The following is a 16,167-nucleotide window of genomic DNA, read 5'->3' as shown; positions in this document are numbered from 1 at the left end:
CTTCCGGTGCCTAGCTGCCATGCTACCCGAAGGAAACACGAGGCCTGGGTTGCCCAGGCAGGTTGCCCAAGCCTAGACAGGGGAAGTCGAGAGACGGAGGTCGGGTTCGAACCACGGACCTTCTGGTCAGTAAATTCGCGTTCTAACCACTTGAGCCATCTTTTACCCTACTTCTTCTTCCATTGGGTGGTTGACCGCTTGCGAAACTAGGGTGGGCTTATTTCAGCGTGCCTCTAAAGTTGTTTAATCGACCATGACAATTGCCTTCTGTTCGTTTGATAATTTGCTCTTTCTTCCTCACACCACACACAGGAGTTTATGCCTTCGGTTTCCTGTTCATGACACCTCAACTATTCATCAATTATCGGCTGAAATCAGTGGCTCATTTGCCTTGGAAGGCCTTGACGTACAAGGTGAGCGCGCTCATTTTATCTCCCAGTTACCAGGGCTGTACGGTCTTTCTAGGGGCAGATTAGTTCCACTTTTGCTCAGAAGTTTCTTGGCATTAGTCGAACTGATTGTTCAGGCCTTATTGCGTGTCTCCCCCCTACATTGACACGCAGTTCCGTGTTTGACTTCTCTGCCAACCACAGAGCTAAGCAGCGAAACTGTCGTGTCTAAAGTTTTTCTATCTGAGCGCCTACTGTACTGAACTTCACGATTTCGAATCCTTATGCGGTGTCAGGTAAGAATGGAAGACTGGATGAGAACCAGTAGTGGACTGCTCCTGAACCCATCCGGAATCCATGAATAGAAGGCATGCTTTCAGGCTGTTGATCAGGTTACAATTAATCTGTTCTTCGAGCTAGGCAACTGGCTTGCACGCGTTTTGTCACCGTGTGGTTGGGTGGGTGGTTTCTTCATCTCCGTTGCGTTTATATAGTTTCCAAAGTGTTTACTATCCGCAACGTGATTGGTTGTTCGGAAGTTATGTTTCACCTATTTTGATCGATCCTTTCTGGCTTTGTGTTCCTTCTCGATCTGATTATTTCGCCGTTTGGGTAGTCCGTTGGGTAGTTCCATTTCAGTAGTCCTGTTCTTTTATTCCGATTGGTCCATTCTGCTTTCCTTATGTGTTGCTTTCCAACCGGTCCGAATGTCATCTGATTGGTCTATTGGGTACCTGTGTTTACTTTGACCTGATTGGTCCACTTGCCATTTCTGTTTCGTTGTGGTTTCCAAACGGTTCATAAGGTGCAATAAACACAGTTAATTTTTATACATTTATACTCCTCCCTTTGTAGGCTTTCATGTAAGGACCATTCAAAGAAAGATAGTTTTTCAACTTTTTTGTCCTGGACGTAGACGGGAAGTTTCCTTGTGGACAGACTGTTTAAATAGTCGGAGGGTTTCTGGCATAGGCTTTCATGTAAGGACCATTCTCGTAAAGATAGTTTTTCAACTTTTTTGTCCTGGACGTAGACGGGAAGTTTCCTTGTGGACAGACTGTTTAAATACTCGGAGGGTGCCCTTCTGGCATAATGCAGCATGCAGCTGCCCGTTGCCAGTACTCTTAGTTCGGTCGACGAATGCTTTGTGACACTTGATTCCCTCATGTTCTCTCTGACCGTAATTCGAGGGCAAAGATCGGATAATCTTACCATCCCTGTACACTATCATTCCTTGTCTGCTTATGGCAAACGGGGGACAGTTTATGCCGAATTACCTGACAGACAATGGTTTGTCTTTATATATGTGGAGACCCGTTTTTGTAATTCACTCTGAAACACCTGTCTACGGGAACCTACCATTCAGGATGTAGATTAGATGGCCGCTCCGATTCGCGTCGTATTTGGTTTGTCCTCAAATCGAGCGTAAAATCCTTTGGAACGGGTTTTCCAACCGCATCCACAAACTCGTCGCCACCAAACTGGATGGAAACCGGAGTAAGAATAACTTGGCACTGCAGAATTAGATTCAATCAAACCCACCAGTGTCAGTCATCCATGAATAACCTCAAGATCTTACACACATTGTATTTTGTGATACACTTAGCAACGTAACAATAGATTGTCTTTGTTAGACGAAATCTCATTATCATGTGTCGGGCTTGATGAAAAACGGTGTGGTTCAAACAGCATTCCGCGCACTTTGGTTGATCAGCTGATCGTCCAATCGATAAACCATATCAACGGACCACCAACCAATGAGAGCACCGTAATCGCCACAATTCCTACCCATTTAGCCATATTTTATTGTTATGCTTGAACCACAACATAGCCGTGACCGCTTGCTCCTCCGAATCATCTCTGACTGGTCGTTGATGGAGTTGATAGAGTAAACTAACCACGAGAACTTTCTTGTTCCAGGCGTTCAATACATTCATCGACGACTTCTTCGCCATGATTATCACCATGCCCACGTCGCATCGGATCGCTTGCCTTCGAGATGATGTGATATTTCTGATCTATTTGTATCAACGATGGTACGTTCATCGATTTACGCCTCTATGGTTTTTTTTCACGTGGCCTTACGTAGGTGGAATGCGGAGGTGGAGAATAACACGAAGAGGATAGTATGCATGATTCAGGAGGCATTCTGTCTGAGATGGGTCAGTAGTTGTGACGCGAACTTACTGACCGGAGAGTCCGTGGTTCGAACCCGACCTATGCCTCTCGACTTCCCCTGTCTAGGCTTGAGCAACCTGACAGTCTCTCAGCCCTCGTACCTTCTTTGGATGGCATAACAGCAAGGCACTGAAAGAGTGAACGATTCTCTTCTACGATTAGTTGTCCTGATGTGAATCGGCGACTTCTCATTCGGTCGTCCGCTGAACGTGTCCTTGGGAGCATTCGGTGTGAAACTGTTAGATTGTCAGTCAGTTGTCTGAAAAATCTGTTCTAGGCTATGAGAACATAACCTCATTCCTACGCAGGTCAGAGTAGGTGACCGTCGGCTGATTGAGATTCCCCATGTACGAATGTTGATGTCGGACCTGCCTCGGTAGTGTTGAGATCTGAACAAATGCGGGATCTGTTAGTCATCTGGTTGTAACGTAATTTAGATTGATTATCAGAAGGTGACAAGCACTGGCAAATGTCTGTTTTACCAGAATGATGGTGATTGCGATAGTTAGGTGCACTTGATAAGATATAACGCGCGAAGGGGAATCGGCCAAAAAGCGACTTATCGTTTGAGGATAACGGTTGAGAGTTCCTGAGTGAAGTTCCGGTGCTGTAACACCCTCCCGGTGTATGGCTGTCATGCCACCCGAAGGAAGCACGAGGGCTGGGATATTGCCAACTTGCCCAAGTCCAGACAGGGGAAGTCGAGTGCCAGAGGTCGGGTTCCAACCACTGACCTTCCGGTCAGTAAATTTGCGCTGTGCCCACTGAGCCAACTCGCTCCTCTATTTTGATCTACGTTGGAAACCAACCAAGTAATCAAATGATTGTCGTGATCTTAACTTCTGTATTCGAAGTCTGCATCCAAAGTTACGCTGTCTGCGCTTCAACAGCTGTAATCACGTGCTCTGGTTGTGCACATTAGCGATTTTTGACAGATCTTCCGTTTGCGTTTCCACTGGCCTTGAGATTGGTAGAACTGACACTCATATCACTCTCATGTGAACGCCCCTCTGTCGCAATGATTCCTGTGTGGGAAGGGACTGGACTCGAGTTTCACTCTCATTTAAGCTCAGTACTTGTCCTTGGGTGTGCCGGGGTTTGAACCGTGGACAAATGGCGTGCGAGCCGAACGTTTTAACCCCCTACTCCACCTATACACAGTGGATTATCGCGTTTGAAGAGGCGATTGTGTTCACGCTTGAGCCATGTGAATGACCTGCTTGATGGTATAACGGGGAACAGTTGCTTAAGATGTCGCTAGTAGTCTTGTCAGAAGGCATGCAAGTCGGAAAACAGTCTTGCGTTCAACACGAGTATTTTGGCTAGTTGTTTTGGGAGAGGCATTGTGCAACATCAATTAATCAACCTCTTTTTGTTTAAGGGCAGCCGCAAACCTGCTGTTCCACTTCTAAACCATCAGTTCTTCTTTGGAATGCTTAGATGTTGAGCGCTTATGGGGATTTCACATCACTTTTCAGGCTTTATCCGGTCGACAAATCTCGTGTAAATGAATTCGGACAACGAGGGGATCACGAGGATGATGACGGACAAGGAGACGTGAAAACGTAGGTTTCCCATTTCAATCCGGTTGCGTTGTGGAATTATTCAATCCCCTTGTTTTTCTTTTATGATGGGCATAATCCATCCAACCGGATGATGTCAACCTAGGATAGTACAATACTTTCGATAATGCCTGCAAAACGGTTGTGGAGTGCTTCTACAGTTCCGTTTCTTCCCTTTTTGTTCGTCCAGAACGGGTTCCCGGAACGCGAAGAAGGAACCTCGAATTTCGAAGAAGGACGATTGAACGTTTCGCATCATTATCGCCATCCCCTCGTTCGTTTGTGTCTGAGACCGGTATTTTGTCCCTGTGTTTGTTTTTTGGGGATAACGCTAGAATTTTTTTAACCTATACGCGCTGTGAATTCCCTCAGCAATAATTGGTTTGCGATACATACACAGTTGGGCTATTCTGCTCCCTATGGTATCTGTTCGTTCCTTTGATGTGTCTCTAACCACGGCAACCTTGGAATTCCATTTTATTTCATTCTCTTTCTCGCTCTCAATCGGGCTCCATAGTGTTTCACTTGATAAGCCGCTTTTGGGTGAAAGTTGTTGAAAGTTGTTGAAGACCGTCCGACGAACTACGAACTTCTTGTGGCTCATCCAGTAAGCGCAGTCCTCTAGTTTTATTCATTTTTGTGTTCTACCAACCACAGTAACTCATTACAGCCGAGCTTGCATCTGTCAAACGGATCGGTACCCCCATCCGGCTGTATTATGTGTGACTACTCGTGAGTAGTCACAGCAGGAATGAAAATGGAACGCGATGCGATCTCGCATTAACAACCGACAGCTGAGTAGTATGAAAATTGGATTCTAACCTATTGGAAGAAGTCTGATAGGTAAACTTTTCAACTCGCATACAAACATAGCAAGTACGTATGCCGTATTATGGAGTGAGTAGTAATCAAACTCCAAATGACAACTGAATTAGTATGATTCATGTGAATATAATATTCTTAGCCGCATTGCGATCATCTGTTACCGTGCAGCTAGCGGAGAGATCGTGGAGTTGCCAAAAAAAATTTACCCTCGCCACCCAAAAGGATTAGACTAAAACCTGGGCCGCCGATAACTGGTGAAGTCTGAAAAAGCCGCCAGGCGCAAACTTCACGAAGAAAGTTCTTCCAGTCAACAGCGATCGTGTGGCTAATAGATAATTCCTGTGAGCGGAATTCGATTTTTGTCAAATGTTTGGACCAGCAGTAAGTGAACAGAATTACTGTCCTAAACTACATTTCAGACCGCTCCAGCCAAGTTCGCTTTCGAAGGCCGATTTCTTGCCGACACTGTCTGGCGTTACACCTCCACTTGTCAGAAACAGTTGAAAGTGTCATTTGGTGGCCATTGTCGCATAAACGTTGCTGATGGATCACTCCGTGGCTTTACAAAAGACGCATCGCCGTCCCATTGTCATGAATGAGAGTAGATAGCGTCAGAAAGTTCATTTAAGGTTTTACTTTCGAACGGAGAAGATTTTTGCACAAAATGAGCATAAACGCAGATAAGCAACGGTTTTCACCAAAAATAGGTCAAGTTTGTGTGCGTACATTAAATTGGAGCTGGCAAAAAATGGTGGGGCCTAACTTTTCGTACATGCACTTTTTGCATTGGTGGCGGGGCTTATCTGGGGAAGATCCCGTCATTTCAGAAGCCCAATTTATACTGAAAGCCGACAACCGCTGTCTGCCTGTCCCAGGAGTGAGCGTCTCGAGGGGGGAAGTGTGATTTCTTACCTTTCAAATGGTCGTTTGAACGCTGACCTTCACAAACACTGGGCTAATCAACAGCATGATGAAATCGGTCTCAGACAAGACCTCTCGGTCATCTGTTGCTGTTTGGCTCATCAAGGAACACTCTCACATTTCTAGGGGTACCACCGGAATGCACAAATCAAAATAAGACTACTCCAAAGGGAGATCAACGAAAAATGGGGAAAACTACTTTTCCAAAAGGACTTCCCGGCAGTTCGTGGCGTACTTTCTCCTGGATGAGCTACATCGTTTCCACGTTGACTGTCGAGTTCCTCCTTCTCCCCAAGAAACGTCTAGCGCGGTGGTTCGTGACCTTGAATACACGTATTCCTAAGGGTGCCAAGCAAATTGCCCTTAAAGATAAAACACCCCCCCCCCCCAGAATATCGTTTTACGGTGAGCAGTTCTGCAGGTGAGCTTCAAAGACACCTACCTACTTTTTTAAAAAAGACGTGTTTGTGGTGAACACGGTGAATCGTTTGTTTCCAGCATTGGGCTCGTTACAACCAATGTCTAGTCATGAATACTCACTCCAGACTGACCGTAATAGGCCAGTACAAGGTCCATCTCTTGTTCATTTTTGGGCTTTCGAGGATTCTACGCCAGTGTCGCTGTTTGTGATGATGACAACTCAACTTTTCACGTTCAGGTACAGCCACCTTGTGTTTTCTCCTTGCCGGACAATGCATTTTTATGGTTATCTGTATTCAGAAGACGTCATTATTGTATTTAATACCTTGACGTGAAAAAAGGAGAAAGCGTGGATGAAGGAGGGGGACTCGGCATTGTCTTATCGCAAGCTCCCTGATGTGCCCACACCTTGGAGCGCCCAGCATGAACACTGCCGACGTTGATCAGCTGCCGTTCTTCTGAATGTCTCCAACCAAGCGCGGGGGGTGGGGTCCCTAGTGTCTCATCTTCGTAAGCGGACCTGCCCAACATCACCTAAACTCTTCATGATCTTCCTCACACCCTCCAGCGAAGTCGTATGTTATCCACTCCGCGGTTGGAGTCGTTCTGAAGGAGGCAAGGAGGACGACACTCTTCGGTAGATGATTTCTCGATATGCGTAGCGCATGGCCATGCCCCACTGCTCAACCAAATACATATTTTCTGCTTATGTCGCCGAGGTTTCGTTGATGCCTCTCCAACGCTTTTGGGGGCATTGGTAGTTAAAACATTACAACCCTTTCTGTAGTTTGGTACACGCGTACTCTGAGCCAACGAGAAAACAATCCGCCGGTTATTCGACAGACTGGAAAGAGTAACGGGCCGGTTAGCAATATTCAGAGTTGATGCATATCAACAGAGTCGAGGAAAAAAACTCTCCCCGATGTGAGTGTTGAGTTTCCCCGACATTAGGGCTAGCCAAATGGTGACCAACCTCAAAATGGATCATGACTCACATTTGTCAGCAACTCGGTGAGTAGCGGCATGTGACGTACTTCCACTCTTCCGTACTGAGATGGCTCAGTGGTTAGAGCGTGGAAGGTCTGTAGTTCGAAGCTGACCTCTGCATCTCGACTTCTCCTGTGTAGGCTTGGACAACCTGACAGTATCCCATCCCGCGTGCTTCCTTTGGGTGGCATGGCAGTTAGGCGCCTGGAGTGTGTTAGAGCTGGACGATTTACTTTTTTACAATGAGTTTGATACTTAGTGGCGAGTTCCAGTCCTATCAAGCATTCACAACACCAACGCGAACTTACCAACCGGGAGGTTCGTGGTTCGAACCCAACCTCAGCATCTTGATTGGGAACCTAGCAGTATCTCGTACTTGGTGCTTCCTCCGGGTGACGTGGCAGCTAGGCACCGACGGGGTGCTAACTATGCTTATGGTTTGGTGAGTGATACTTGGCATCAGCAACCTACGCCGTGCACCATGAGTCTTATCTATCCATTTCTTCACCGGAATTAGCAATAATAGGTTACCAGATGGACATACCTTTAGGGCTACCGTATCCTGTTTACCTTCGTTAGCTTGAGTTTCTAGATAGCTCGGTAGTTGGGGCTCAAACTTACTGACCGAAAGCTCTGTGGTTCGAACCCAGCCCCGGATGCCTTTATCTTGGCTTGGGAAACCTAACAGTACCTCAGTCATCATGCTTACTTCGGCACCTGGCAGGTAGGCACCAAAAAGGTTTTACAGCTGATTAGATTCACATTACCCTCGTTTGAACGGTCATCTCTTCTTGTTGGTGCAACTGTTTAGCCCAAAGAGTGGAGTCATTCCACCCCTAGTTGGACTCATCAATAGTTGTGGCGAAATATAGACCCCGGCTCATGAGTGGCCATGCCTGGACAGGCTAAATTTTAACACCGGATCGATGTGATTGGTTCTCTCAAAGCCTCGAACGGCCACCCTCTTTGTGCAGAAAAAACTAAGGTGGATGTAAGTGAAACTCGTCGGTCGACTGGATTTCGGGTGTCGAATCGAATGAGTTGATGCTTTTGGCTACAAATATCACAGTTCGCATAAGTGATAAAATCCGTCTTTAGTCTCTTTTCAATACTATTTGCGGGCTCGAGGCGGCAATTCCCAGAATAATCTGTTCCCTATTCCGTAATCGTTATCCGCTCACACGGCGCCCACTGATTTGAAAGTACACGCGGCTTCAGCATCACGTGACCATGTAGCTGAGAGATGAAAAGAAATTAGGTACTTCTCGGGCTATAACCGGTCACGTGATTGCAGGCCTATTGATCACATGGGTTTATTTTTTGCCGATGCTTGAGGAATATTCTCTCATTAATGTAAGTGTAAACTTCCGTGCAAGAATGCCTTTTTCCTTAACCGGAAAACGGTAGTTTTCAAGGACGTGTGATTTAAGCATTGACAAGATGTTCACGCTATCGAGGCTATTTTGACCGGACGATGAACTGGGAATTCATGTTCAGTTGAAAAATGAGCCGGCCACCGAGATGAATTGCGCTTTGACGTGTTTGGCCGATCTATTCAGCCTATTCATCTGGTTCTCTTAATTTTGGATGACGGAACTCAGTCTAACAACTTCCCCCTGGCGATGCGATCAATAGGGGGTGGGCGTTGATCTGTTCGCCGAGCTTGACAGTTACCTTGCAAATGTTTCGTCCACAATCGAGGGGACATCATCAGTTCGCAGATCAAACCAGGTATTTCTGCGTTGCGAACGGTGCGATAATGCACCCTGTAGGCATTTGATGCACGAAAGTGGCGAGTCCTCGAACGACTCGCGATTTTCTGTTCCGTACGAGCGGTTCTCGGCCCAATGTTTGCGTAAAACTTCTTTGAGTCAAGGCATTTTGCTTTCGATGAAACCGCGTCTTTCAAACTTTTTCGTGGTTTGGTGAGATACGACGTTTAGTTTGACCGGGGAGAAACGTTTTGGTCAGCTTTAGATTGCCCTTGAAGTAAATTGTGGAAAGGCTTGTCAAAAGCTGAGGATTTGATCTACTTGTCTCCAATAGCCCAAGGACAGTGACCGTGAGGGATTCAAGACCGGAAACGCCTCCCAGGTCGATGGCTTTCGACTTTGGTAAAATGTCCTTCTGTGTAATGTGTATCCACTAAGCTCACATACTGGTACACTGGGGTGTACGCCGTGCTAGGCTAGTTCGTTTTCACAGGGCTTGTTAATCAATAAACTACTCCATCTTTCCGTCAGTTCCTCTCAGCAGGTCATATTGATTTCCGTTACTCTTGATTGTCTATAAGAAGTCCAGTTGAAGTGTGATTCACCATCAAGCGAGAATCCCAACGGAAGCGTTCACGGCTCTTTATCGGTATGTTTGATATCTACAAACTAGACTACTAAAATTAAGATATAGTAGTATCAGTCATCAAACAGGAAATTGTGCAATTCGGATGGTGCAAGTAGGAATTAAAGTTGACGGAAACTAGGGAACTGCACCGGCCTGATGAGCAGTATCGGTCGTGGGATTTCAGCAACCTTATGAGTATCGTGTTGCAACCATACAACGTGCTGCGATACTCCGGTATCGTACCAACTGGATAGAGTATTAGGTGACCCGGTGCAACACATTCAGTTGGAGAGTAACATTGTTAACAAGAGACTAAGCTGGGATTCAGGTGAGCCTAGAATAAAAACCAAATTGGTGTAACGGTGATGCTACTGATGGGAAGGCATTCGAGTAGTATGCTTTCTCGTAAATCCGCTTTGCGTCTCTGGAAAAGTGAGATCTATTACGGAATTTGTGGAGTTGCTCTGTTGATTGATTGATTGATTATCGGTCAATGAATATCCAGGAAAGTTCAGGAGGACGCGTTCAAGCAGAAGACGGATATTTAGTTTTGTAAACAAGGTGCATATGAGAGTTTTGCTTCCTTGTCTAATGGTCTGTAGATGTTCACTTGGCACGTCCTATCAAGTAACTCCGCAGCGAAGGCCTTCTTCCTTTCACTGGCATGCAACCTGGTCTGTTTGTCATAGAAATTGTGCTAATTTCAATCCGATCTATCCTGGTACCTTATCCTGGTTGCTTGCGCAGTACTGCGGTGACAATCGAAGATGACCTTGGTGTGAATACGGCGATGCTCCTGACGTTGGTCACACTAGTGGTGAGCAGCCTTTGTAGACCTACCTCCCCCGGATAGTAGTAAGCACTGTTGAAGTTGCAAGCAAAGACGAAGCAACTGTGGGCTGGTTTTAGACTTTCAAAGTGTGGGAAAACGTTGCCTGCAGGACGAGATATTCTTGGGTAATTCATTGGGATCCCACCTTACCTGAAGATAAACCCGGAACCGGTGAGAATGCAGTGAGTACAAATCCAGGAAAGAATGGTGTAACTCCGAGATTACAACTGAGCAGTCTTAGGAATCGAAGTATGATGAATAGTGGAAGGTCGTGAGAGATAAATTATGGCTCATACCAAGGCTTTTCACGCTATGACTCACACTGGAGCCGTGGTGTGTGCTGCCACAGAGATTTCGATGTTGCTGGCGAAACTGTCGCACAACGCTTGTTAACTTTTTGAGACGTCGAGAGATCGTGCAAATGTGCGTCACGACCCTTCATTACGTCGTAAACCTGGCGAAATCTTGATACAGATAAAAAAAGGGCAGCTGACACTTGTGTCATCCGAGGTAGTCAGTTCAGTCGTCAAATATTTATTTTGTCGATTGCTATTTTGACACAAAAGCGGGTAAGGTTTTTGAAAGTTTTCTGTTGGTTTTGATGGCAGGCTGTTTTTGGGTAGACAAATCGTCCTGATTGCAATGGACTGTCCGGTTCCCGTGATTGCACTAACTCTTGGTTTTGAGACGTCGAGAGATCGTGCAAATGTACGTCACGACCCTTCATTATGTCGTAAACCTGGTGAAATCCTGACACAAATAAAAAGAAGGGAAGATGACACTTGCGTCATCCGAAGTGACCAGTTCAGTCGTCAAATATTGCTTGTTCCACTAACCGACATTGTTTATTTTGTCGAAGTACAATTTCGACACAAAAGCGGGTAAGTTTTTTGAAAGTTTTCTGTTGGTGTTAATCGCAGGTTGTTTTTTGATAGACGAAACGCCCCGAACGCAGTGGACTGTCCGGCTCCTGTGATTGCACAAACTAGGCATTGAGGAAACTACTCACAAGGTTGCTGAAAACTCTTCGACAGCCCACGACCGGTTTTGCCCTTCTTGGGGCTCATCAGGTAGGCGCAGTCCCCGAGTTCCCGTTAATCGTATAGTCTGCTTGAACCCAAATTTGACTGTTTTCGATAAGTCCACTTACTTGCAAATCAATTTGGTTTTTCTCGAAAATAGTCCAACCTGGGTTCAAGTAGAACCTAAGGTTGACGGAAACTCGGGAACTGCGCCTACCTGATGAGCCCCAAGAAGGGCGAAACCGGTCGTGGGTTGTCGAAGAATTTTCAGCAACCTTATGAGTAGTTTCCCTCATGGAAATATATTGCGATATCTCGAATATCATGCCAACTGAAACATGAGGCGGCCTGTGTGCAGCACATTCAGTTGTAGAATGTGATAAACGAGAGATTCAGTTGAGTCTCTCGTGAAAACCAAATTGGTATGCATTGAGGCATTCAGCAGTTGTCTTGTGGGCTGCATGTGTGACTCGGATCAGTTCCACGGATATCACCATGAAATGAACATCGGTAAACCACATGGAATTGCGCGCTTGAGTGTTAGGACCGGTTTTGCTAAAACCGCACACTCGGCTTTCCTCTCCCGTCCCGTCCCGCAATTCTTATGCAATCAGGCATGCTTTCTGAAAAAATCACTTAGCTGTAACACCCTTTCGGTACCTAGTTGCCATGCGACCGAAGGAAGTGTACAAGGGCTGAGATACTGCCAGGTTGCCCGAGCCACGGCAGGGAAAGTCGACAGGCAGAGGTCGAGTTCGAACCACGGATTTTCCGGTCAGTAAGTTCGCGCTCTAACCAATTGGGCCGTCTTGCCTGATTTCTGATAAATTTGTACATTTGAAAAGCTTCCATCACACAGGTTTTACCAAATATCAGCTCATTTGAACACCTTTCGATTGGGAGGTATCAGTTTACCCTTCCACTCATGTTGTCCTAAATAAATAATAACTTGTTTGGGGAAAAAGGGACGCCACGGGTGCTGGCTTCCAACCTCTTTTTTCAGGAAGTCATCGTGAACAAAAACAACGATAATATCGGCTTCTTTTGAAGACCAAAGAAATTTTGGCTGCCAACTTCAAGTTGTTTTGCAGAAACGACGTTCACGTTGAAGGTGATTTCAGTCAGCTTCCGGCGATTGATTCAAAGATTTCCAGCTCAACATCAGGGCTTGTATAAATAAATGAACCAGTCAGCACTGTCTGAGACACACTTTTTCGAAATGTCACACGGACAATGGCATGATAAATCAATTATCGACTTCAAACAGCGAATAGGACTCTGCCAGAGTATTGCTTATGTGATCACTAATCTAACTACTTATAAGCACTGCTATGTGTTATGCGGACAGTTCCAAGATGTGGTCTATCATACCATCCACCAAAACAGAAAGTGTGGAATTCCACGGCCAAAGGGAGCAGTATTATGGCGTCCCGAACTACGCCTCGCTTAGCCAGAGATAAAGTGGCGGCTACCGGGATCAATTCATCAGACACAAATCGTTCAGCTGTAACACCTTCCCTGTCATGCCACCCGAAGGGAGCACGAGGGCTACGAACTACCAGATTTGCCCAAGCCTAGACAGGGGAAGTCGAGAGGGAGGGGTCGGGTTCGAGCCAAGGACCTTCCGGTCAGTAAATTCGCGCTCTGAGCGCTCTCGCTTCATTAAAATGAAAAAAATGTGGTTAACAGACAGGATATTAAATGGCTGGATGCTTCAAAATTCAGAAGGTTAATAGCGTCGGGTCCACTTCAGCAAAGGGATACCTCCTTAGAGATGTCATGGCTAAGTCAGTTGCGAGTTTGACTAGTTGGCAAAAGTGATATGGCGTCTGGAGCACCACTCACTGTCTTTTGGGTTTCCCAGTGCACTTGGGAAGTTAAGCAACAAAACAGCGATTTCCTGGCCAGAGCTACCTACAGTAAGTAACGAAAAAATGCGGACAGATTTCTCATCGAAGACGAAACTGATTGACTCTTACGAAAGGAAGTCGAGTTTATCACACTGTGACCAACTTCAAAAGTGGCCCTTTTCCATAGGGGTTTTCTCTATAAGTCAAATGTAGTTTGTCACGGTTTAAGGGAAGGCCAGGACTTGCCTATCCAAAGATGAGTTGTGTAAAACGTACTAATAATTGAAACAGAGGCATCGAACCAGGGTATCCTCGTAAACGAGCCCATTAAAAAGAGACACGTGCAGTCAGCATAATCACTCATAATTGGATGATGACTGCGTGTGTCTAGAAGAATGTCGACGAGAACAAAACTTACCAGATTTTTGCAACTCAATTCTACTCGTGTCTGCACAAAATCGGACTGATCTGGACGCGAATGCGGCCAAAGTATTAGAATAAACGAAAATCAGGTTGGATTAGATTACTGAATGAAACTCACGAAGCAAGTGACTGGCTTTTTTCACTGGAGAACAATTATCTAACTGTTCAACGAATTCTAAACACCATGTCAATTGCATGAGGGAGTACTGTTCTGGGAGTAATTCTCAGTAGTCTGACTCGCTTGATTCAAACTTTTGATCACGTGGCAATTCACGTCTTCTCTCGACTTTGATGCAAGCTTTCAATCGATAAATTCAGACGGTGGTATCATTCAGGCCACACACCACATAAACGTACTTACAATGTGAACGAGGAGAAGATTAGCACGATATATTGGCCAGCGTTTCGGATCAGTCTTATCAACCATGAATTTAACTGAAAAAAAAACATTTGAAACTGGTAGAAACCAAAGTTTCGTGGATTACCATACTTCCCACCAGATCGTCTGCATCAAAATGTTTCGGACACTCAAGATTGGCTGTCCGATCATGTGCCTCCGGAACTTCCCAAGTACATAACTGATTTTACCTGGTAGTGAATTCTGGTCTTGTCTCCTGTTGTCCAGTGTTGCTGAGAGAACCACGGCACCGCATATCGTCTTTTTTGCTACTGTGCGCCAGAATTCGTTTCGTCTTCAGCCTCCTTCACTTCGGAAGTCGAGATACTCTCGGAGCGTTCATTCACAGACACAAAGTACGCTGAAGGTATTGGTTTTCTTGAATCAGACTTTTAAGAAATACAGACACAGTTCTGCTGCACTGTTCGGCAGGCGCATTACACCTGAAGGTGTGAAGTGTTGGTACAGGACTGGGTTAGATGAACCGATCGATGAGGTAGAAAGCTCGTCTATATGACTGGCTGAATCAGTCCATGTGGACTGGTGAAAGACAAATCATTTCCCGAAATGGGAAGGCCAGACGTCTTGTATTTTTTGACGTGGTGCCTACGCGAAATCAGCTTGACTGTCAGCGGTAGAGTGTACAGTGCTGCAATTCGAACTGTCCTACTCCGTATATCAGAGACGTGGCTGCTGCATGCAGCTATTCAAAGGCTCTCTGTTTTCGACCATCGATGGCTCCGAGGAGTTGCGCAGGTCTTGTGGGCCCATCAGATCAGTAATGCTGGTGTGCTGGAAAATTCGCTCTCTCTCTCTCTCTATTTCGATAGAATAGTTGTTCATATTCCCCAGTTAGGCTGCTTAGGCCGTGTAGTTGACATGACACAGGGTGGTTTCTGATAGAAACGACTCAGAGGCGGTCGGTTCATGACCTGACAACGAAGTGTGAATGTCTTTACCAGTAAACTGATTCGCTTTGATAACTGCCGTCTCCACGGGTGTGGACGGGACGGTTAGTGCCCCTGACACCCTCATCATGGTCGGCCGTACTTTTATGACATGCTTGGAGACCCATTATTGTCGGTCGTTACCGGACTGACTGACTGCTTGAGTGTACAGTCGGTAGATGGCTTTCCCGGCGTGGATGCTTGGTGAGGTTTCAGGGTCTCGGTAGGTTACGGGCATTCTGGAACTATTTTTAGGAATTTAACCTTCCTGACAGAAGCTCCTCGCCAAAGATCGTCTACAAGTCGTTCTGGACATTTATACTTTTTGGAGTTCTGAGCGGTGCTTCGCCGTCGATCAATGACGAGGGGGGATGTTCAACACAACGGTCGATTTTCAGGAAGCATGGGGACTAACCGAACTTTCGTGTAAAGTAGTTTTGACACTTTCTATTGTCCTCATATCTCTGGTGCACGTCTGACTTAGAGACCTGTGTTGTTTCGAAAAACAAGCTCGTCTGTACGCTCTGGATGGGTGGTCATATTTTAGTAAGACCAAGAGAGCATTGACAGGTACCTTCCTAGAGGGGTTATCCTTGCCCGAAGAGATTGTACGAATCCCCGAGCGCATGTGAACACTGAAAGCTCTTAAATCACCTGGATTCGTCTTATGCTTTGGGCTAAATGACCTTCAATTTGTACTGCGGCCCTGATATTCCCCCGATGATGGGCGCACACCTCATAGGTCATCAAGAGTCAAAAAAGCCCGCTGACAATCGCGCACCATCTTGATGTATGAAAACACTCGTTTAGTGTGATGGTTGATCAGTGATCATTTACCTGGAGCGAATCCATTGTGGTGTTTCTGCTTGAGGTCCGTCACGAAGAGACTGGACCTTACCGTGGTGTGGCGGTTTGTGCATCTCGGCGACCCATTGAGCTATACTGGCGAGTGTCCGCACGATGCTCACAGACCCTACATAACAGGTTCGTCCATGGGTAGAGGTCTGACGAACACAGTCTCCTGGGTCTCCAGGCTGGGGGTTGAAACATGTATGGCGACTTGTTCCCTAAAAA

General features: G+C 46.0%; 2 protein-coding genes across 2 annotated transcripts in view; one reads left to right on the top strand and one right to left on the bottom strand.

The window, feature by feature from the left end:
- The window catches only part of T265_13841 (hypothetical protein), a gene marked incomplete at both ends in the record, with an annotated part of 35,496 nt that extends 27,774 nt beyond the window's left edge, over positions 1 to 7,722 (top strand). Inside the window, 4 exons of the mRNA XM_009170819.1 lie at positions 313 to 413; positions 2,310 to 2,425; positions 4,046 to 4,132; positions 7,626 to 7,722. Of these exons, the coding sequence (XP_009169083.1) occupies positions 313 to 413; positions 2,310 to 2,425; positions 4,046 to 4,132; positions 7,626 to 7,722 (401 nt within the window). The remainder of the gene's footprint in view (positions 1 to 312; positions 414 to 2,309; positions 2,426 to 4,045; positions 4,133 to 7,625) is intronic.
- On the bottom strand, positions 1,764 to 2,435 carry T265_05733 (hypothetical protein; the record flags this gene model as incomplete). Its single annotated transcript, XM_009170806.1, has 2 exons — positions 1,764 to 1,870; positions 2,288 to 2,435. 2 exons carry the CDS (start codon positions 2,433 to 2,435, stop codon positions 1,764 to 1,766), a joined length of 255 nt encoding a protein of 84 aa, XP_009169070.1.
- Positions 7,723 to 16,167: the final 8,445 nt, after the last annotated feature.

Source organism: Opisthorchis viverrini, assembly GCF_000715545.1.
Source record: "Opisthorchis viverrini unplaced genomic scaffold opera_v5_113, whole genome shotgun sequence".
Lineage (NCBI taxonomy): Eukaryota > Metazoa > Platyhelminthes > Trematoda > Opisthorchiida > Opisthorchiidae > Opisthorchis > Opisthorchis viverrini.
This window is presented reverse-complemented; position numbering and strand designations above follow the sequence as displayed.